Source organism: Pseudopodoces humilis, chromosome 13, assembly GCF_049639895.1.
Source record: "Pseudopodoces humilis isolate 2021_Gansu_Grassland_sample_001 chromosome 13, ASM4963989v1, whole genome shotgun sequence".
Classification (NCBI taxonomy): domain Eukaryota; kingdom Metazoa; phylum Chordata; class Aves; order Passeriformes; family Paridae; genus Pseudopodoces; species Pseudopodoces humilis.
Genome location: NC_142212.1, coordinates 7,350,709 through 7,375,778, shown reverse-complemented (window position 1 = coordinate 7,375,778; position 25,070 = coordinate 7,350,709). Strand labels below are relative to the sequence as shown.

The 25,070-nt window shown below is 37.0% G+C and overlaps 1 protein-coding gene across 1 annotated transcript in view; it reads right to left on the bottom strand.

The window, feature by feature from the left end:
• Positions 1–25,070, bottom strand: part of CACNA1D (calcium voltage-gated channel subunit alpha1 D) — a 169,209-nt gene that overhangs the window by 81,884 nt on the left and 62,255 nt on the right. Inside the window, exons 7-10 of the mRNA XM_088062045.1 lie at positions 21,850–21,992; positions 20,329–20,481; positions 19,313–19,509; positions 6,959–7,062 (exon numbers count right to left, since the gene is read on the bottom strand). Of these exons, the coding sequence (XP_087918171.1) occupies positions 6,959–7,062; positions 19,313–19,509; positions 20,329–20,481; positions 21,850–21,992 (597 nt within the window). The remainder of the gene's footprint in view (positions 1–6,958; positions 7,063–19,312; positions 19,510–20,328; positions 20,482–21,849; positions 21,993–25,070) is intronic.

Genomic DNA, 25,070 nt, shown 5'->3' with positions numbered 1-25,070 from the left:
GGGAGATATGTTGGCTCTTTAAAGCTTCTGACAAAGACATCTAGAGAAAAAGATACTTGAATATTTAGATAAAGATACATAGACATTGGCTGATCTCCTGGAAGGAGGACTAAGGCAGCTGCTTGTGCAGCATTTCATGGCTGTGGAGTGGGAAGGGTGGGTCCAGGGCAGAAAAGAAAAGCTTTTGGCTCTGCAGGCAACAGGGACTGACATGGTCAGACTGGTGGCCTGAACTGGCCTCCCTGTCATCAACCCAGCACTCAGACCAGCAGCCTCTGAAGCTGACAGGCTCAAGAAACTGCATATTAATTGCACTAAGTGGACTTAAGCTCTGTAAATATTTGGTTTCACAAATGCCTGTGCTAAGAGCTAACTTTGAAACACATACTTCATTCGGGTTTGACAAAATGACCTGGATCTGATATTGGAAAGTATTTTGGGCAGGGGGTGCTGCATCTGCAGCACAATAGAGACATCACTTGCAAAATAAAGCATTGGATGGAGACTAATTTACATAATCTCATTTACTTTTAGTAATAACTAACCTACTATATAAAAATCAGAGTTTATTTCTGTTGCCCAAAAATTCCTTGTCTCCTAGCAGAAAGATGATCTCATTTCTCTGCTCAGGCACAACACCATCATCATCAATGGCTGTTGAAGCAGAAGCATATAAAATGCAGGGCTTGACTTCATGCTTCAATAGTCTGGGGTAATCATGTCAGATTTCTCTTTTTTCAGCAGAGTGAAATAACTCCTGCTGGTGTGCATCAGTTGGAAATGGCTTGATGCAACAAGGTGGAAGTGGCAGCAGGGAGTGCCTGCTGGGACTCAATTACATCTCCCTGGTTCTCACACCTTAAATTACAGGCAGGATCATTTGAACCAAAAATCCTAAGGCAACTTGTTGAAATGCCTTTGGTATACTCTTCCTTCTCTCTGTATATTCAGATATAAAAACTAGAGACACCTATACCAGCTCCTGACCGGCTGAAACCTTTCCCACGCTAAGGGCCAGGGATATTTCATCAGGGGCCTGTGCAGCACCACAAGAATTGCTGAAACTCCTGTGCATCTTTAGACATTGATGATATGAAGCAAATGGGTGCTTTTGATAAAGCATAAACCAGGACACAAATCCTTTGTTAGCCATATTCCTGCCCTTTTGTGTCACTGCAAATGCAGTGGGAAGGAGAGTGAATCTCCAGCAGTACAGAGCTCACTGCACACAGGCTCTGGTATGTGGAAAGTGTTAAGCTAAATCTATATGTAGAACTGCCACCCAGACATCCCAGACTCATTTATTCACAGAGAACAGTCACATAATAACAAAAATGTACTCACAGGAGTACAGTGTTGGCCACCAGACTTGCAGGAGAGGTTTCACACAGTGGTAACCATACCAACCAACAAATCAGCAGAATCAAGTCAGAGAACTAAAACTACTTCAAGTGTACAAGCTAAGCACAGACAGCAGCTCACAGCTGGGTGTAAAGTGTAACAGATGTGGAAAGACATAAAAAAGGCTAAGTAACATCACATCTTTAATTACAGGAGATTTGTATACATTATTTTCACCCCTTCTTTTAGGGGAAAAAAATTCACAGGCTGAACACTAGAATTATTACTGTAGGACAAAACCAAAAAATCCCAGCAGGAATTTTCCTTGAGCAAGGAACATTGGGCTCTTGCTGGGGAAATGCAAACTGGTATTACCTACCCATGGCTATCTCTGTGCAGTTGGTTAGTAATTAACAAAATGTGCATTCAACAGCTCCAGCAGCAGCTCTGAGGAGCAAGGGCCTGTACAGCCTCACTGTGCCAGGGTGCCCAAGGATTCTACGGGACCATCGGTAGGAACTGACAGATAGGGAACCATTTGATAGAGCAACAAAGCCGAGATCTGATGTTTCAGACCATTGTTAATTACATCTGCATATTAAGATGTGCCCCTTCTCAAGACCCATTTGGCTCAGAACACTCTGGACTTCTTGGAAGAAGAAGGGGCAGTTCTGAGCACAAGACCAAACATTGCCACCCCTTACATCAGGATGTGCCCTCTCAGTGGAGTTTCTGAAGCTTCCATGATTTGTTCCCTGCCAGGGGCTCACAGGCAAGCACCCCATGGGACTAATCCCCAAAAAATCTAGGTGTGGTGAGTTCAGACAGGACTGAAATAAAATCAGTTCCCTCCAAGTTCTTATTCAAGAGTACAGAACTGTCCACACTGACTTTAGTGGTTTCTGTCTAAGGCAATCAATTATTTACTGCTGTATACAGCTGAAAGTATTTTCTAATTATTGTTAGTATATTCAATTGACTGATCCAATATAACATTTCCTTGTCTTTTATTTATGTGAGTTTTTATTTTCACCAGGACACAGAAATTAAATGAGCTTGCTTCAGCTTATCATTTCCCGAGATCTACAGCTGGAGTCCCTCTCCTTGTTTTCAATGTAGATTCGGTTTATCTACAGGAAGGAGTTATATTTTCAGCAATAATTTTTATTTTATATTTTTCACTAAGGCCTTCCTGGTGCTGTTAAAAGGAACACTGTCAAAAACAGTTACTTTTCCTTTTGCTGAAAGGCTATGGATGGCAGTTTACTGCCGTTTTCTATTTGGTGCATCATTATTCAAATGTCTTTTTCTATGATTTTTTCCATATATACTGCAGACAACAGTTCTTAGGTCTACAAGCTTATCTGCACCAAATGTTATATTTCATATGACATTAATTGACAGATATTGCTGGGAGACTGGGGTGGATGAATGCACACCCTTAGCTTTTAGAATCGCTATGTACACACACTGCAAATATTACTAGCGGAAAGAAATTGAAAAAGTTAACATTCACTTAGTAACCTGCAAGATCACCTGTAGGAGGATGTAAGGACATGTCAAAGATTATGTTTTGGTGTCCTTTGGTAAGGTAATAAATTGAACTTATAGATTTAATAAAGTGTGTTTGAAATAAAGTGAATAAAGTGTGTTTTGTTCCCATGGCTACCCAAAGAAATACTAATGCCTTAGCAGAAAATGCCATCAGCAGAACCCATCTCCTAATGATAAGGATCATCTTCAGAATAGATTACCATGCACCATTAAAAGCCATGCCTCTTGATAAATAAGTTTTGAAGTTTTATAATTTATTTCCTCTGTTCATAGCAAACCAATTTAATACATGCTGAATTACTGACATGTCTATTTTAACTTTTTTTTTTTAATTTCAACTTTTTACACTTTCAGTATGTATGAGTATCTTCATCCTACCCTTTATTTGCTAACTTTCTAATAACCTTAACCTTATAATTTCTAACTCAATTTCAGCTCACTCTTTTGCACCAACAGCCATGATATGCTCTGGTCTTCTATGCTGGAATATCTGGAGAAGGCCTGTCCTGAGCTCCCAGTTTCTATGCTTAGTATTTTGTGCCAACAGAGAATTCACTTTTAGAGTAATGCAAATATTCCTTGTGTCTAATGCAGAGTAAAAAGAGGTTTTTAGAGTTTTTTTAGAGTTTTTTGAAAAAGCTGAATTAACTCAAGCCTATGAATTCTCTCCATCCTTGTTATTCAAGAAAATTTCTTAGGAAAAAATCTCCACAGTCAGCTGCCGTGCAAAAATTACAATATGTACCACATGCAAATTCCATACATACATTGTTTCTATTCATTTACACTACTGATATTAAAAATATTAACTGTACTTATAAGCATGTCAGCTTCTGCAGGCAAGACTGACACGGATCACCAGGAAATACTCACCTTCAGAAAGAGCTAGATGGAAAACAAAAGATCTGCCAAATCATCATTCTCATCCATTTTATAGTATCTAAATACATCAAACATGCAGTGCACAAGAGGCATTACAGAAATACAAAGGGGCAGATGGTCACAGAATAACAAAGGAGTGCAAAGAGAATAACTGAATATTTTAAAACAAAAAGCAGGTCAAAAACAGCAAACAGATTTAAATGTGCACCGCATAACCTGATATAAAGGAAGTAACACTTTCATACAGAAAAGGTATTAGGCATTCAGATTCCACTTTCAAAATCTGTATGCAAAGCCATGCTTTTCAAGTAAATTGGCATAATTTTTACTTTCTTGATATCTGATTGGTTTAGTAAAATTTAACTTTATCTGTAGATGTATCACAGACCAAGTTTTTGTGTTATGGTTTGAAGAGCACAAAACATAAGAGCCAATAACTTTTAAATAGAACCAAAAAAGGTATGTGTTATATATTCAATACTTGGCTCAGAATGAAAAATATCTTTCTACTATGAAAAACAAAAACATCCTTTGGATTTTACTAGTACAACAAATAGTATATCAAAATACTAGTAAATAAAAAAAAAAATCTGTAAAATTTAGACTAGACTAGTGGCTCTACACAGAACATATGGGGAAAATTACTTATGTACAACTGTCATATACTGATCAAAATAAATTAGAGCACCAGTATTCCACACTGGCCCTTGTTTGTCAGAGTTTCAAACAAGTATGCCAGGACATTCTCTTCACTTCTGTACCAAACATCAGTTTGCTATGATTGGTATCTTTTAGGAGTATCTCCTTTCACTTTCTCCTTGCACTTTCAATGTCAGTCTTTGGTGATATTTATACAGGATGTGTCTCAGCTCTCCAGTGTCATTGTCTTCAGAAAGAAACAAAAAATGGGAGTTTTAGGAAGATTCTTTCATGTATTTAGGGCAAACATGGATTCAGACAATTCATCAGGCACCCTGAGCACTCAATTGACCCTGGCTGACACTGCAGCAGAAAAATAAATTTAGCAATTAATGGCTTGATGAATATAAGGAAAGTTCACATCCCACTTTTCACTGCCATTTCCATGCATTGAAAATCCAAGGGAAGCCGGCAAGGATTGTGAGGAGCATTAAAGCTCTATGGATCACACAAGACCTAGAAATAGGTGGTGATTTCTAGTCTGCCAAAAGGAACCCAAGGACAAGGGGACATCTCTTCCCTCTATTGGAATGGCAGCTAAAAAACTACTCCATATTCCAAAAAATATATATATCATAATTTCGAAAACTTCACACAGTATTTTAACATATTAAATCAAATGTTAAGCTGATTTATGAGAGTATCTGTACATTTCCATGACTGCAGGAAAAGAAATTAACAAGTGCAACAAAACACCGACTTTGGTGTCATTTTCCCTGTAATTTTTTTTTTTTTTTAAAGACAGAAAAATCTGAAACCAATAACAATTTGAGTCATGGAAGGATGAATAGGAAAATTCATTATCTGTTACCAGACACCTTTACAGGACAGGAAGAAAACTAATTGGTGCTTGTGATGTTCTTAAGGGCCAGAGAAGGAACTGTGAGCCTAATCCTGTAATGACTTCAGTGGAAAGGGCAGTCACACAGCAACGTTAGGTAACAGCATCAAAAGAAGAAATAAAATACACTATAACTACACTCATTTATCTGTCCATCTTATTTCATTTTCCAGTGTGGCTGAAAGTTGGCCCTCAGTTTTGCAACAATTTTCACATTTGTCCTTGGATAAAACAAAGCTGATGTGACTGTATAAATCTTGGAAGGACGAGATAAAATCTAAAAATCGGCAGTGTTGTTCTAGCACTACCATTTTTCTTTTAAACATCTGCTTTATAAAGCAAGTCTGACAGTAAGGTAAAACTATGCTTTCCATGGTTTCCTGTGTGCAACAGTAATCTATCACAGATAAATGACTAAATATTTTAAAAAGCACATTGTAAAAGCATTCATCAAATAAAAGAGCTCTTGTAACGAAGTTACATCAACACCTGGAAATCTTGTTTGCTTATCTGATTTCCAGGAATATAATAATGCCTTATCATTTCCTTCAGATAGAATGGATCCAATGTGGCAAAACCATGAGCAGGGTTGCACACACTATCAGCATCCTGACAACCCCAGCTGCACTGTCAGGCTGCTTTCCATGCAAGGGAAGTTTTTCTGTTGGCTGACAAAGATGGCACAACTTGTCTGAGATTGCCAGAACAATATTGTTTGCTGTGTAACTAAAACCTATACGTATACAACCATAGTAATTGTCTTTCCAGCATTCAAATGGTAGTTGGATCTTTCATATATTTATCCAAAAATATCTTTACCATAAACTGAAGCTTCCCAAGCTCAAGTGTGTTAGAAATCAGGAAATGGCAAAGGAAATAGGGCTGTAAGTTCACATAAGGAGACTTTGTAAAAAGAAAATCTGGAAAACTCTTGCCACAAACTGCAGTTTTAAAGCACATTATACAGCTAGAACTGACATGGCTTTAGTTCTTGGCTGGAGCCTGGAGTGCACAAACCAACAAAAAGCTATGACAAACCCCACCACTGACAGCTATACAAAATTGATATATTATTATTGATAAATGTATCAGTTCCTGGTGCAGGTTGTCACAGCAGTTCACAGCTCTACAACCCAGGAACCACTGAACACTGTGTTGGGGTAGTGCAGCCACGCTCTCTGTGAGACAGGTCTTGAAGCACTTATTGAAAAGATTTTGCTGTATTTTGAGCAAAATATGTGACTGGTAAACATAAATAACATTCGAATGGCACTATGACTATCTGAAGAAAAGCAAAAGTTGGTCTTTCAGAAAAAGATACTTGTATATAACAACAGGGAAGAACATTTGTAAGGATGCACCACCCATCTCTCTGCACAAAATCTTTTTCCCTGCAGGAATATTATAGAATAAGTAGATTAGTGCCTCACTGAGTGAATATTTTTGGCAAGCATGGTGAACGTGATGTCAAGACAGATACAGGCACTCAAATCACACAGTTCAGTCCAAAGAGCAAACACTGCTAGGATGACATAAGAATCTCAAGTGCATGCAAAAAAGCCATTGCTGAGAAGCTGGAGTAAATGCAGAGGCCATCTTACAAGTAGCAGTAGCATACACAATGTTAACTCAACTGCTTACCCACTAAGTACACCAAGAACCAGGTTAAGTACGAAAAATGAGCCAAGGATGATAAGACTAACAAAATAGATCCATGGCCACTCACATCCTATTGCATCATTTACCTGTAAAACGCAAGGAAATAAGTTATGATTCAGTCATTCATTAAACAGCAGAGTCCTTTTTGCAGCTGCCAGATCACGTAGGTTCAACACAAAGTTTATGGCTTGTCCAGATCTTTAAAAGGTGAACGAACAATTGTTTAAATTTACTTACCCAAATTTTGATGTAGATGTGAAGCTTTAGAGGAATAGTTGAAATAACATCTACTGAGTGCATGAGAAGTGTTAGTCTTATTTTATAACTCTGCCAAAAGGACATGAAGAATATGTGCTGATAGGTCTAAATTCCGATTTTGGTGTTTGTATGTTGTTTATATGAGAGCTCCAGGAAAACTTTTTGTGCTGTAGTTAGTGGAGGAAGCAATAGAGGTTTACTGAATTATGTCATGCCAACTGAAGCTTCACCTGTATGAGATAACCTGTGTGTTCATGGCAACTGAATTCAGGACTCTGCCTTCATGATGAAAAAGGTGTATGCTTACCCGCTCAATACACCAAGAACAAGATTTAGTACGAAAAATGACCCAAAGATGACGAGACTGACAAAATACACCCATGGCAATTCAAATCCCATTGCATCATTCATCTGCAAGAAATAAGATGATCTTATAGAGTAGATCACTATATTAACAGCAATGAAGAGTCAGAGAAAGGAGAATTTGATCATTCAGGTTAGATAACATTCTAGGCATTCCTTCAGAAATCAAAGAACAATGAGAGCAAGAAGGCACTGGCCATATCCACTTTGCATTTCCAACACAAACCCCAAGATGAAATGCTGAGCGAACCTAGCATTTGGATCAGAAATACTATCAAACAAATGGAGCATTGCAACAGTTCTGTTCTTAAATGCTGAGAACATGAACTAAATTTAAATACCAATTAAGATGATGATCACAAAGCATATTGAAATATTAGGATTTTTAGTTCATGTATATCCTATTTACATGAATCATCATTTGAGAAAATAAACAGCAATGTGTATCTCAACAGTACAAGCAGTGCTACTTTTTGTAACATGGAATTACCACAGTTTTCCCTGAAATAAAGCAGACAAATGCAGTCAGACATTTTAAATCAATTAAAAAAAGAAATAAATGAGAATGAATCTGTGCAAAAAAGCAAGAACACAATTTTAGGAAAATGAAAATTTGAAAATAAATTTTTGAAGCACAATGGAAACATTCCAGGAAAACTTCTGAACATAAGTTATATCCAGATCAAAGTTGAATTAAATTTAAAAAGTTGTTGCTGATTTTATTTTTTTTTCTTTGAAGTGAGGTTGCAGTCCCTGAGCTTTCAATACTCTCTTTATAGACCCACACAAGGTTTTCTATAAAGATATCTTCCACTTGCTATTCTTAGCCAGCTCAGCATACTATCCAGGGATGGACTTCTGAAATACACACGGAGATATAAAAATACCTAGTCAGAAAAAGAGATATTTGTTTTTGTGTGTAGGATTCAGGTGCAAAAAGAAATTTTGATAAGTCACAAAAATAATTCTGACGTGAAGCTTCTTGGAAATGGCTCTTCTCGAAGAGGAATTATTCTGGCTTTTGCACTGGATTCTTGTTAAGATGCTTTATAGTCACGAAAATTCAGCAGACAATAAAATTACATATGGTACTGTAGGACAAACTATTTGCAAATCTGTTTTCTCTTCTCTGAATGTCACTGTGTTTGTTGTATCTGAAATTCGTGATTAGGCTTTGAGCTCTATTGACAGGAAAGTTTGACACCTCTCCTTAAAATCTCTTTTGGAATAAACCTACTAAACATGGGAACAAACATTTTTCAAAATTACTACTTCTATTTTTTCCCCTGTCTTTTAATTAAGTATCATAATCTCAGTTTCTACAAGAGGGCAGAACTGTGGATGGTTAGACAGAAGCATTAAGTCTTTGCAGGTTAAAGCCCAAAGGCACTTCTCTTCCATGGTGATCTGTGATAGCACCAGTTTATACTTCAAAGTAAAAAAACCTCCTAAGTAACCAAACCAGGTGAGTTTACACAGCACCTTTTAAGAATCTATATATCATCTTTTAAAATGCTTTTTTAATTGAACTGAGGTACTGAAGATTAACTTAAAGTTAATTTAAACTTAAAGTTCATACAAAACAAAAAAAGAAAACTTGGAAATACATATTTGATTTGGATTTTTTTTCCCACTTCCAATAAAACTGTATTTTGGAGAAGTTAAAATAAAAAATGGTTATAGCCATTCAGCAAGATTGGGATCATTACCTTCAATTTCAGGAGATTCCAAGCTTTCATCGTTCAGTTCTGCAATATTCATATGGGAAAATCTTTCACAATGCTGCTATAATACCTACTTAGTCTCCTGGGCAGAGCTTTCAACAACCCTTGGCACATCAGGGGCTTCTGTTAAGGACAGAGGCTGTGAAGTTTTGGGTTTTATCACCCAGAACCGTTCTGTCAAAGCGAGTCCCCTGCATTCGAGAGGTTTTAGCAATGAAGCCCCAGAGTTAATGTGTTGAACATCCCATTTCCCAGACTGAATTTCTGCCTCATCCCAGTGGATGCTGCCCTTTGCAACTTCATCCAAGCATAGGCATCCGGCCTTATGTTTTAATAATAGTTACTCCATTTTTTTAAGTATACTCATTATTTTATTACTTTAAAAATGAGTTTGCTTCATAGACTTGACTCATACCATACAGGCCAAGTGTTTCTCCAGCAATAATTGATCAAGAAAACATTTTAATTAAATTTCAAATACATCTGAATGCATTTTGCATCTAACAACTATACAATTAGCAGACAGTTGTTTCCAAGTCACCAGAGTTCAGAATGAAGACATAAATTCATCTGGTTTTGGTGCCAACATTTTTCTGCCATGTATCATTTTGAAAAACCTGAGATTTTCAATTTTACTTTGAGCAGAACTCCAAAAACAGAGCTCTGGCAGTGACTGCAATAAAACTCCATGCTCTGGTTTTGCTCATAAAGAGAACATTTTCAGGCAGCCAGGCATTCTGCTAACTTAGTTACACCCAGGAGCAAAGCTGAAATTCTCGTGGTCTGTCACAAAGGCTCTATTAGTAGGAGCAGCTGTGATTTGCATTCACTTTTTAATGTGCAACATATAAAAAATATTTCTCATTTATGCAGCTGGATTTTAAGCCCAATGTTTTAGGCTAATCTGAGACTAATGCTTCATGTAGCAAAAATTGGCAACTGCAGCTAACCAATACTAGAAGAAATGCCTCACTTCAGGCAAATGCTGAGCTATTTCAAAAGCTGTCCATAACTCAGGAACACCTGAACCTCGTAGAACACCTTGGAACTAATCTAAGATTGAATTCCTAAAAACTACTCAACAACTTTATCATTTAATTCTAGATACAATTAAACTCTAATTAAGTAATGCATTGTAATTTCTATTCATGAAGTAATATTTCAGATTGCATTAATACCAGAGATCAAAGTACAAAAATAAGTCCTTTCCTTTTGGAAAACTTTGCTGCTTATTTCATGCATGTCAAATGGCATTTTCCATAACTTCCATTTAAAGAAAGATTAAAGGAATTGATTTGCCTTCTGATTAAAAACTGAGACAGAGCCTGGTTAATATATAAGAACAGGAAAATCTCCATCCTCAAAACCAAGATATATTCGTTTGAAGGGATTAATGCTGACTTCTCACCCAAAGTGCAGAATAAGGAGTTAAAGACACAAATTCCAGATGTGCTAAAGCAACACCAGGAATTCAAGGATATCTCACATCTGAAATCCTCAGCAAAATGTCTGGCAAGAAACTCCTGCCCTATGGCTCAGGGATGTTTTGTGGCAAAGGAGGTGTCATATTTAATGGCTCTCAATGGACTTGTTCTGTCTTTCTGAGGCCATGAGGCTTTTAACTTTCAAAACACTTATGGCAAGGACACCACCAAGCACCATCCTTCTTGCCCTTTCTCATTTTAAAGTTCTAGCCCATTCTACATTTTGAATGTCAGTTCTCTGCAGTTCGTCCATCACATCAACCAGAGGGCAGATAAGATAATGGACAATATGAAGGAAAAAGATTCTTCAAATCTCTTCATTCACCATAACAGTAGAGGTGCACTACACATTATTTGTTTGGGTTACATGTAGGCGAGTCTTCAATCTTGAAGAATTATCTTGAGCTGATTGGACAAATTTGATACAGTCTGAAACTGCCTCCAGTGGCATTTGGATGAATTATCTTGTGAGTTGTGCTGTATTGGAGTCAACTATCATTACAACATGGCATAAGTGATCAGAGACCAAGACTGAAGTGAAACGGGAAAAAGTCAAGTTTACTGCAGATATAACCCTTATTACACAGCAGCAGATGGCACACTTCAAGCTAAAACATCAATTAGAAACCATTAAAATCTCATTTATCCCTATCTGTGGTAATTGTGAGTAAAATCCTCATATGCAATTGCATGCAAATCAAGGTCTTCACTTTTCTGTACACCTGGTATTCTTTTATTGCAAACTGTAGTAAACTCAATTTGCAATCAATATAAGCTCTGCCTGGGGTTAATGATAAAACCTCTAATTCTGCATTTGTAACATTACAGACACAATGTGCTGATGTATGAACCTATTTTGATTTTCCACAGTGTTTCAAACCCTCTTAAATTTGTTGAATTTCTTAGTTTAGGTTTAAACTTTGCCTTCCTCTTTTCATAACATGCCAACAGACACATAACTGGAGGGTTAATTCAGTGCTACCTGTAATCTGCCTCATCATCTTAAAAATTGTTCAGACTGACCAACTTGGTCCCTTGACAGGTGTAAAAATTCTGCAGACATCAGTATCTGGTGAAGTGAGACTATCCCTGCATTCTTGGAAGGATGGAAGGGAGGTTCACAAAACCCCAGATCAGCCTATTTATTCTACTCAGTGAAGAGCACACCAGAGAGATTTTCAAAGCTGCCTGGCTTCAAAGGTTTTGTCCTGAGATATTCTTGGCTGAACTGGAGTTAACTTAAAGCTGACTTAAAACAGGCTGTGCTTTGAAGCACAGCACTGTCCAGGTTGGTTTATAAAAGCATGGAATTTTATATTCAGTGCTCTGGAGTCAAAGCACAGATTTCCCTGACATTGTCCTGGCTGGACAGACTCAGCTTTGTTGTGCTTCTGACACAGAATATGGAGATGCACTGGTGGGCTGTGCACTGAGAGCACCCTCTCAAGCATTTCAGCTCAGCAGCACCTGGAAAAATGAAACTTCCATGGCTCAGGCATCAAGGTAGGCCTAGAGAAAGAGATTCCATCAAATGTAAAGTTGCCACAGGACCTAGAGAGCCTCATAATTGCTTAATCACCTCTTAAATTTGGCCTCTGTCTTCTGCGTGTAAACTGTACTGTGCAACTGCATATCACATATAAGTGACCCTCTCAAATTAAACCACAACTGCTTCAGCTTAATGAATTTGCTTTGATCAAACTGAACAGACATCATTTTCTTCCTTCTGTTGGTTTCATCCATTCTTTTATCCATTAAAATTTTGGTATCCCCATAAAGCATTTACTCTTTAAAACAATATTGTTTGTAAATTTTTACTATGATTGTTTGGAAACAAGTTTAGATGCCAGGTCTTTCTTTTTCATTCAGACACTGTACTGTATCTAATAGTATTTTAGCTAATTCCTGTTAGTGGCATTCCATTAATCAGCTTACTGTCTTTAACTGGGAGGAGGGGCTGGGCGGAAATCAAGTAATTGTTCCAAGGAAAGCCAAGATGTCAAACGTGACTGTTAAGAAATTGTTTTATATTTTTCAGATAATTATGCATCCCTGCTTAATCTGCAGAGCAGATGGACAGAACCATAACAAAATTAAGAGCACTACCTCTACAAAACAGTAACCCAGAGAAGGTTTGCTGTTGAGCATCACCAGGTTTAACAAAATCTGTATTCCATATATAACAAAATCCAAGTGTTTGACTCTGTCATGAATAACAGCATGTTAATTTCAGATTAATAATTTATTAGTGTTTGTACCAATTTATCTGTACAGCTCAAACTAATTTCACAAAAATTTATAAAAACTATGCTTAGATTTGGCTTGTTAAATCTAAGGGCTCAAAAATCTACTGAAATTAAGTAACAAATGCAATACAAAAATTGGATGTGTTTAGTATTGCTCACATACTGGATACAAAAAAGTAAAAATACAATGCATTTACTATTCAGATGATGTAAAATGGTTAACTTGGCTTAGGTAGCACCAACAAGCAAAGCCTCAATACTCTCGAGGATCTGAATTTATTTACTAAATTGTTATCTGGGACAGACCAGGAACCAGGATTGCTATAAAATAATTGTGGCAAAGTTTTTGGAAGAAACTCTAGCTGATGGACTAGTGGAGTTCTTAGCACTACCCCAAGTTTAGCCTCTATTTCCAATCCAGCTTCAACTCAATTTTATTTAAAATTTCTGGGGAGAAATAATAGGTTCTTCTTAGTATTTGCAATGATCTGTGACAAGAAATTAGTTCCACACTTTGACTGCAGTACAGGTCAGCAGTCAGCTGAGATACCAGATATCTTGTCAAAGTCAATCAAGTTCACCTCATGGGAAAGATATTTCCCTGTGAGTTAGTTTAAAATCCTCCTCTGGTGGGGTCTTTGTATTAAGATGCTAATTGGAAAAAAAATTATACTATAATCACGTATTATGAAATTATATATATCTCACATCCTTTTGGATCCTAATGCAAACTTTTAATCTGTACATTCCTTGGCTTGGTAGCTCTGTTTGCATGTCTGAATTGATCATTCTCTTTTTTCTATTTCTGAAATTAAGTCCTGTCTCTTTGCAATCCGAAACTGGATGCTTTAGAGCTTTTAATAACAAGAGACTATAAAGAGGTAATTAGCCCAAATCATTATGTAAAAGGCAGGGGAGTTAATCTTGATTTTTAACGTGAAACCAGATTCAAGTAATTTACACTCAAACAAAAAATTCTGCCTGAAATCTCTGGCTCTTTAGGGAGATTCATGCAGTATATTAATGCTGTCATCCAAATTTTCTATCACTCTTCCCCCAGCTGTACATCATGTGTTAACTTTCTGCCTGTGTAGTCAGGGAAGGCTGGGAGCTCTGTGCATGCAGCACATGGATGCCTTTGGGGATGAGCTGACTTGTTTCACTCCAGAGCCTCCCTCAGATGACCTGAGTGGTGCTGAGCAATGCTAGCAGAACAGCACTAAGCTTTCCCTAGGTACTTGAGGGGAAAAGGAAAAGGCAGGAATAAGTATTTTCGAAGACTTTTCAGACATGTTTCCTTACAATTTTTAACACAGTTGAATATTTGCAATTTACTGATTTACAAATGGAAAAGAGCTGTGAAGCATTCTTTGATTTCTCTCAGACAATAAGCTGAAATTCACTGCTGACCAGTATTGTTTAGATGCAGGGACAATGCCTTCCCTTTCTGTGGGTGGAATGGGACTAACACAGCTTAAATCACCCTAAGTAGTTGATTCCCACTAGCTTCTTAAATCATTAAACTCAAAGTTTAGACTATTGTTGCTTATTTGACTCTTGGTCACATTTTTGTAAAGGTATTTTTAGGAGACTCCTTGTCAGCACTCTGATGACAATTTTGATAATACTTCAAACATATTTCCCAGTTTTTTGTTTGTAGCCTATTAATACATTTTGTGCATGAGCCAGGGAGTTTTCTTGTGTGATATGTATTTGTAAAACATTTGCTTGTGTTTAGGAAATACCTTTGGCTTCACATCAGCTGGTTTCAAGTACACTATATCTGAGTCTATGCTTAAATATCCTTGAACAGGAGAATTCTAAAAGGTGTCAGGAGTAGAGATTGAGCTCCTGACCTGATCTGACTGACATTGATACAGTGGCTGTGGAGACACTTCAGCAAAAGTGCATGTAGACATACACAAGAGTGCAGCACAACCTGAACAGTCTGTGTTACAGAAATGATGGATTTTTCTCAGATGTTCAAAGACGGTTCAAGGAATATATTGGGAAAGATTAATTTCTTAAACAGGAGTCAGGTTCCTAACTGCTCCCTTTTTTGTTATAAAAGCAGAGGAACAATGAATATATGTTATTACCAAAAAAAGTAGAAACAGTTTTTAAAAGTTGACAGTAAAAGGTATATTTTTAAGGTATAAAAACCTGCCATCCATTTCCTTAAACCTTCTATGAATTTCAGGTATATTTTAGATTGCCTAGACATTTCAAGTAATGATCTCAGTATTTTAAACGAGAATCCTTCAGCAAATATCTTGTTAACATATCAGTAGGTGTGTTAATAGGCAAAACCATGTAAGACAGTGTGTCATTATTCAGCAATTTTAGCTCGAGTGCTTCAATCTCAGAAATCTCCAGATCAATCTGAACAGTGTTAGACAGTTATTAGAGAACTGGAGAGCTTTAAAATTGAAGTTGGCAATGCAGCATCTAACCATAAAATTGACCTAGTCATCAAGTTAAAATTCAGTAGCCACTAATACATTTGTCCCATCTTTGAAGGAACTATGCTGGCAACCCATCCCATGAAGTACTTGTTTCTCAGAGGCCCTGACCATCTCTCCTTCAAGCTAAAGTTGGATTATTCAAGTGTAGTAAGTCAAAATAACTTTACTACAGTGACAAAAAGAATAAAATGTGATCATTTTGGTGCTCATGGGAAAACTGGGGGTTTTGCTGGCAAGTATCGCTGCTTGTTACCTGTGTTCCCAAGTATCAAATGAAGCAGCTAAAATTAAAAAGCAATTCACTAAATACATGTTTGCCATTAATAGATTACACATTGAGATGTTTGAAAGGCATGGGAAAAATCTGGAGCCAGATATGCAAATGGAGATTCAAGTTCTGCAGTTCCTCAGAGCTTGGAAGCATAAACTGGAAATGAGGTAGAGAGGTGCTCTCAGCTTTGGAATGTGAGCCAGAGTATTAAAAACTTGGGCACACAGAGGCTGCCACTTAGCTGATAAGAACTGCACCAGGATCCAAAACTGAGAGCCTGAGCCTCCAGTGAGGGCTCCAGAGGAAACAGAAAGGACCATGACTGGGAATAAACACGGTCCCAATAGAAGAGGAGGACACTCCGTGATGCACAACCACAACCAGTTTGGGAGCACATGCGCTGCACTGGCTGCTGAGAGCAAGGACAACACCTCTTAACCTCTCAATTCAAACCTTTGCCACTAAGGAGTCGTAGTTTTTGTGGATAAACCCTGTAATGCCTGCTATGCAGCGAGTTACAAGTTAGAGAGAGTAAAGAGGCCAGAAGACACTAAAACCCAGCAGGACATATGGGATTGGACACTAAAACCCAGCAGGACACATGGGATTGGGATGCACACTGGTGAGCAGTAGGATGCCCACGTGAGTCATGACAATCTGAAGGGGGCCCAGCAGCAGCAGAATCAAGGCCTCAACTCACAACAGAGATGCATAAGAGAAAAATCATTATTGGTGTTTGGAGAATTTTCAGAGCAAGTTGACTGTCATTAACCAGGTGATAACGAGCTGTGCCAGTGAGTGCTGTTGGAAGCTGTCATTTTCAGCTGTCGTCCTTGCTGACAGAATGCCGCTTAACACAGTGCAAAATATTGCACAGATTTCACCCACTCACATTACACCTGCTAGCAAAAGAAGCCTACATAAGTTTATTTCACTGTTCACACAGTGACCAAATGAAAAATGATAATTTTGTGCAGTTTCTAATATTTGTGGGTTTGGTTTTATTTGTTTTGTATAAAACTCATTCACTCTGTATATTAATAACAGAGTTCTAAGTAAAAAGAAACCCACCAAATCCAGGCACATCGAGCTAAAATGGCTTCCTCGTATTCTTTTATTACCAACTTGGTATCCCCCTAATGCTTTTACAATTTTCAAATGAATTTCCAATTTTTAGCTAAATCTAGCCAGCTTGATCCAGTGATAAAATTAAAACACATAAATTGTCACTCCTCTTGTCCTCAGCAAGTAATTTCAGTTTGACAATGGGCAACTTGTTGGTCTATAAGATAGAAATAATCTGAATGCATAACTTAATTATATAGGCATCAGTTAAGATAGATTCAAAAGCCACCTGAATATCTGATTTTGACTGTATTTCACTAGGTCAATAAATATTTGCTTCACTGTCTAATAATCCCAGTATCATTTGTAAAAAAATGAAAAATGATGCCCAAGCAGCTGTAAATACATTCTACATTGGAAACTCCTTATAGAGAAAGAAGTAAAAACAACATGCATAGTTTTCAATTGTTTATAACTTTCTTAAACTTTTCATTTTGTCTAATCATGAAAATATTCAACATCCTATTTTAATGATTTTTTCTGCTGTCACTGGAGACTCTGCAAAGGTTTCTAAAGGGCAGCAGATTAATTAGGGCATCAAATCCCAGGGGAAAAAATGTTTAATTCTAAGATGCTAAAATTGTTTCTATATGTTTTGTAACAATTGTATTCTAAACAGAGCAACTCTCCAAAGCTTTTATATCCGTTTTCTTTGAAAAAAGTTGGATGAATTGTCAGCTCCTGAAATGCTGGTTTTCTTTTGCCTCAAAAGATACTAAAGGTGTAATTTTTTTCTAGATAGCCATGGCACACCTTCCCTTTTCAGGAAGAATTTAAATAATTGCCATCACCACGAACAAAAACCATGAAGCACATATTAATTCTACATTCACACAGCCCCCTAGAAAATTAGGGAGAGTTGGAGTGCAAACTCCAAGGAACTGAAAAACCTTTACAATGGGAAATCATGCAATAGCCTATATGTAGCCATACATAATTGTTATTCATTAGTGTTGAAGGCTTGTATGTTTCTAGCCAATTCCGTAACTAATAACAGACAGTGGAAGAAGACATCCATAGTTGCCTTGTTTTTTTGTCTTTCAATCCTAAAAGAATGTCATTTTACCACCTTAATATCTTTAACAGTGATAGGCTCCTAAAAACATGTCCATATTCTATACTTCAGTATCACAGATTTTATCTGAGACTACACTCTGTGTTATATGTTTTAGCAAGAGCTTATTTCACATTGATTTGCAACAAATGACTACATAAAATTGTGCGGTCATTCACTGGGTAAAACCACATTCTTAAATGCATCCAGTACTCCCCAACAGAGGCACTACTAGTAAATAATTCCACTTAGCCAGACAAACTTGAACAAACCCACAAAGTGAGCTGCTCTTAGCAATAAAACCTAAAGTTACACTAAGATACCCCTTGAGATAACTCATCCCTATTTAACAGCTTGCTAACAGATCCTTACCAGTAATCACTCTTCTTTCTTCCATACCTATTTTCTAACATTTGAACTGTTAGAATTGTGGTTTTTAATAAGCTAATAGCTTATTAGCTTTATTATTTCCTAATAGCTGCAAAGACTTACTGCTGAGTACCAAGTAGTACAGAATACTCTCACTGACGTTCAGCACCTTTGAGAGGTTCCATCACAGGCTTCTTGAATAACCTTGGACAAATCACTCATATCAGATATTGAGATACTCTGAGGTTCACAAAACTTAGAGTGGAGTGGGGTTAAGCAGAGACATGTCTATCTGTGTTTTTAGGTGACTCTATTCCTTTAAAATTCTGTGTGTTCATTTTCCTCCATTCTTCAGTTTTCCAGTCTGTGTCCAGCTGACTGTCGGTGTTGCAAGACTCTGGAAGTACCATACCTTACACCAAAGGAGCATTTAAGGATGAGGATTTACACAGTTAGGTTTTTGAATACCTTTTGCTGCTTCCATGGAGATGATGTCAGGGCCACAGCTCCTGTAAATCTGTAGTTTCTGAATGGTTAACATGATTTTCAGTCCCCATGGCAAACAATGTCAGTTGAGAGCTTGCATTGTTCTAATTTATGTTAACATTGTGAAAAATTCTGCACAAATACTGCAAAAAGAGAGCTCTTAAGCCTAATCAGTGAAGACATACTTAATATCTGTAGGCTCACACGAAAAAATGCTAGTCCAAAGGACATAAATGTAGTTTTACATTTATCCAAATGGAATAGGCAAAAAACCCTTAAAATAAGCAATGAATAAATTTGTTTCTAAAATGTCCTTTTAGCCTGAGGAATCCAGTAACAGGCTGTGACTGAAACAAGTATGCAGCCAAGCTTGTCTCCTGCAAAACTCACCAAGATTTCCTGTTGATGGTACCGTGAAACACAGCTCAATCCCCGCTTGAACAGAGAAGCTTGCTTAAAAGCACACAAAGCTCAGTGATTTATGAACTTACCCAGTACAACACATCAGTCCACCCTTCCATGGTTATACACTGGAACACAGTCAGCATTGCAAATGCAAAGTTATCGAAGTTGGTTATGCCTCCGTTCGGTCCAACCCATCCACCCTTACATTCAGTGCCATTCATGACACACTGACGGCCGTTCCCTGAGAATGCACAAGGTGCTGGATCATCTTCAACTAGTATATCTGGAAAAGGACCACAAAATCAGAGCTGTGAGTCCTCAAGTTTTCATGAGTTATCCCATCACATGAGGAAATATCAATGCTGTTGTGAGATAAATCCCAAATTCAAGCTGAGGAAAAGCAGCACGTCAGAGCTTTGGAGCTTTTAGTCTCTCTCAGATCTGGCCTTACAACCTCAAAAATGGGTTTATAAAAATAAGCAAGCAGTGGAAAGAAGCACAATATAATAATACACAGTTTCTTAGAAGCTTCTCCTGCTGATTTTTTCCTTCCTCTTCACTGCTGCTACTTCACTTCATGGCACTTCACATCAACACATGGACCATTAAGGAAAAATTGATCTAATTCCCACACAGAGTCATCTTCATTACTTAGCTGAATAAAAAGCACCCTTAGCCACCAGGCAGGATAGTTTCACTCTTTCAAAGTTCTCCTACAACACACACTTCCATTTCACTATTTCACCTAGACAGAAGAACACACATTTCAGAACTGCACTCCTCACCACACTGCAACAATCTGGATTTGCCCAGATTTAGTCACCCTTACTTTCTTCACTACTGGTATATCAGCTACACGTATCAGAAATGAAAACCTATTCAGAACATGGTCCAGTCTCTAACTGGTTTGATTTTTTCATGACTTTGGTATTTGGTTTCTTTTTTTTTCATTTAATGCACTGTACCTAAAACTGTGAACCAGTATAAACTGGGGTTAAAACAACTTTAGTGCTTTGGCCCCAAGTTTTATTTCAAACTGAAATCCCACAGATTTGAAAAACATCATCAAACCCTTACTATAATTAACAGTTTAATGACTTACCTGAATCAATAAGAAAACAAGATTTGTGCATTTTTCCAATAAAAAGTTCCAATCCTATAATAGCATAGATTATGATTACAAACAATACCAAAAGGGCAATATGGAGGAGGGGGACCATGGCTTTTATAATGGAGTTCAGGACAACTTGTAAACCTAAAAAAAAAAGAGGATACAAGATATGAACCATATTTCTATGTCTTACTCTATCAAATTTTATATAATTATACATTATTGGGACTAAATTATACAGACATGCAGAGACAATCAGATTTTTTTAAAAAACATCTACTACCCAGAACCACAAAATGTTCCTGTGACATAAAAATCTTTGTAAGAATCTAAAACTTTCTGTCTAATTAGTTCCTCTGTTAATAAAATTTATATCATAGGAGTCAGGGCTTGAAATGCGTCACAAGAATCTGTGGGCCCTTTTATAAAGAAATGGCACGTAGTCAGTGTGTGCCTGTAGGTCATCTTATATGACCTTTAAGAAGTTCTGAGCTAAAACAAAAACTTTTAAGAAAAAGTGCACTCAGCCAATTGTAGAACTGTCTTCTTACCCTGGGGAGAAAAATATAGTTAACTGGGAAAACACATTTCTAATCTGAACAAAATTATTCTTTCATCATTAATCCCTTTCAAAACTGCTCTATTTTCTTTTTTTTCAATTAAATATTTATCCAACTTTTGGCTTTACCAAAATGAGCTAATCCCAGACTAATAAAGTGCCAATGAGAATAAAATATGACTTTTTTATCTTGATAGACTTCCTCTCAGACATTTCATTGGACTGATTCTGTCCTCACTGAAGCCCTTTTGCAAAAAATCAATCACTTCCATGTTACAGTCCATGATATAATAAACACAGAATTAGCTTTCTTCCTTTGAATGCCTTGGAAAGAGCTGAACTGGAAGTCATGAACCTCCTATAGCCCAAATAGCTTCAATAATCAATAAAGCATTAAAATAAAATAGGAAATATCAGAAAATTCAATTTCTTTCTTAAACAATATTTTTCTACTTTTGAGCTTCCTAATTTATCTGATAGCTCTGCTGAGATAAACAGAAGGCACTCATGTGCATTGGAGGGGGCAGGAAACACAAAATGTGTAATGTGCTCTGGCATACTCTTACCAACATATAAACTATTTTAGGACCACCTACACTTTCAGAGGCAGGGTTTTAGAATAAAAAAAATAAAAAAAAATCCAAATTTTATTTTCTGGTGTATTTGCATCTTAACATGTAATTTACTTTTATATAAAACTTCTATAAAGGAAGTGTATTCCCCTGTCTGCTTATTGAACTGTGTAAGGAGATCATTCACTGACTGAATTCACAATCCCTTGTTCAACTTGGTTTAGGGTATCATTCGTCTTGAAATTCACTTTGTATACATATCCAGATAACAAAAACTCAGCTTTATCCCGTCTCATTTCTGCAGTGTCTGGAAGAAGACAGGTCAATAACCAGAGCACTCACATTCCTGATGGCAATGGAAATAAAGAGAGCAGAGCTTACTGGGCACTCCTGATACAAGTCGGAGAGGTCGCAGTACACGAAAGGCTCTTAGGGCTTTGACATCAAAGCCACCAGGTTTGCCACCTGAGTGGCTGCCACCGTCTGTTTCTTTGGTTAATTGTTCCAATATTACACTAAATAATCTAGAAAATGAGATGAAAGGCAAGGTCATCACTACCCATTTACCATGCAGTCTAAGGTATTACTTCAGAAATTATTAATATATTAATTCAGAAATCTGCAGTTGAACTGCAGATCATTCTGCAAAGCTGTTCAGATGTCAAATTGAGAGGTATATTTACACATTAAATCATGACAGACAGAGCTATGAAGCGCAAGACTTTATAATCCCTCTAGAGAATGAGGATCACACAGTTTCCAATAATTTAGCATTCAGCTTATATACACATTTTGCTATTTTTAAATAAATGAAGCTACTTTGCCACTTTTGTTCAAACATTTTAGCTTTAACATTTGGAGAATTAATCTTCCCTTTACAAGAAGAAATAGATAATAACTAAAACCATCTGGTTTAATTTTGGTGGAATACATGAACTCCAAGTAGCACAGCAGTGCAATATTCTACATACAGTCAGCAGAAACTGAATATTTTAAAAATAATTAGAGTACACCATTTAATAACACCAAAAAGATTTGTTTCTTACACATAACACCTCTGAGGAAAAATATATTCCCAGATGGCTCATTTATTATATTGTATTTTTTTCCCTGCAGAAATGAATTAGTCATTTATTAGAACAGTTTGCAAGACAAGACTTATTTTGCCTTCCCACTTTTAGCAGCAATTTAAAGTGATGCATGTTCTTGAAATTCAAATCAATCTTAGGTTTATTTTAGTTTGGAGCTCCATCTCAGATGCATGGGTTTCTAGACTGTCACTAGACCACACAAACTATATTATCCTTTGCACAGAGTCTGTAGTTCTATAGTTGCAGAGCTGCACTTCTCCTGAAAGGATTATCAAGTTAATAGAGTTTTGCAATCATGAGAAGTATTTCACACTTGTAAAGGATGCCTGAAATGTGCAGGGTTTTAGTTTGGTCATGAAAAGTTTTCACAGCTCTGGCTAAGAATTCTGTCATGCTGGGTAGTTGCTTAAAATCATGTATTATTTAATAGGTTGCCTAAAGTAGATTATTGAAGGCTTTACCCTCCCCCAGTAAGCAGCTGACCCATATCAGTCAATATCCATCCCTAGACTGCTTCATTCTGCTCCAGAGAAAAACTCGGCCCCAAAAACTCTACAGATGTCACAAGGAACATCAGCAGCCCACATACTGTTACACCAATTCCAGACACTGAATACCAGGTCCTGATTCAGCCCTCCAACTTAAGAGAAGCATAATTGCAGGAAAACAAACACCTCAATGATTTCAAGAGTCACTATTTGTGCTCTAAAGACAGACATTATTGAAAAGTCTTCTGAATCAACTCCTGAATTCAGAGAACCTTTCAGCCTGTCAGTTCATACAACATTCACAAAATAAAAGGGCAGGTACTATGAAAGCTTTATCTACTGGGACCTTATTCTTTCACAGACATGAGTGGAAATTACATGAGACCAGGAAGGTAAATAGACTACTCAAAGTAATTTGTACTCTGATGGGTTACAGAGAGAAGTGACAAAGAGTAGAAAGCATCACATTCACAGCTCTGTCTCCAGCTCTGTCATTTTGTGTTGTCCAGCTGAAACCAGGACATATGTCATTCCTAAAAAGCCATTAAGGTATAAAACTATTGATCTTCTTTATTGAAATTTACATCCATATTCCTCTACAGTTTACCAAAGTTTAAAGGTTTAATTAAGATTTGACCTTAAAAACATCTCTACATGTGTTTCCCTTTTGCTTGTAGATATTTCTTTAGATATAATTAAGATTAATGCAATTGGACTGCTACAGTTTCTGCTGAGAAAGCAGATTTCAATACATTCAATATAGGACATCATGGCAGCTCTTTCAAAGCTATTAGAATACCTAATGAAATTTCCCATTGAAGCTAGTCAAATAGAATCAGGTCCAGAAGTGATTTCATATCCACCTTGGGTTATATATGAAAATCAATTTTTCACTGGGCTTTTATGTATTAATTAAATAAATGGGACTCATGCTTGCTTAATCATGCAGGTTGTGTTCTTACTGAAAGAACAAAAACGTTGCTCACAGTTTTGTCAGTGTGTGACATGTTAGGAAAGGTCCACCTTGTCTTACAGGTAGGCTGATTACAACCTGCACAAGAGTTGATATTCCAAACTTTTGGATTTGAATTACAACTTAATTTTAGTGTGGTATTTTAGGCACTTGATAAGATATAGTCTTTTTCTATTCGTATTTTCAGCAAATTCGGTGTGAGTATTTGACCTAACTACATTTAGCCTCCAATAATAAGTGTTTTAGGAGTTAGTGGAAAATTTTTTAGTTATCATGTATTTAGGACACAGCCAAAGATAGAGGTCATGTTAATTAGACTGCTCCAGGGTTACTGTAACTCTGTGGTCACTTGACAAAAGAGAAGAGGTCTATTCAAGTGACTGCTTGGCAAGGGAACAGAGCTCGTGTGTGACAGTCTCCAACCTGCCCACGAAGCTTCCCCTTCAGGCACAGAGACCAATCTGTTGAGAATGACCTGACCTGATGAAGCATCTATTTATACACAATTTTTAGTCCTGCACCACAACTGCCTGCATGCCAAAGGACTGGCCCAAATACAACCTTCTCAGTAGCATTTAGTATCTCATAATCAAATAGTTACAAATCAGGAATTCTTATATTCCCAGTACTTCCCCAAATTTAACAATGCTTTACCACAAATTCCTTTACTTAGCATCTCCTTCTTTCCCTTAATGCAGTGACAACTTAAAAGCAGCGCACATTCTAATTTCTGAGCCTTTTCAATTACAGGCAGACCTTGATATGGTTTGAATTTAAAAACGAAATTAGAATTGTGCACTGCAAGCCAAGGTCGTGCTTGCTACTACATACAAAGTTATACACGGATAATGCTCTCTATGTTCTAGATAATAAATACTTTAAGAAAACAAAATTTAAAGTTCTGGTTGAACAGTTCTTTAACATAATCTCCACAACATTTGGGAAAGTGGTGAATAGTTACTCTCAAGATTAATTCCCTAGACAGATGAAGGTAGGCTCTAATGAAGTAGCACAACCACTGACATAGAGCTGCTGACACAAAAATAATGT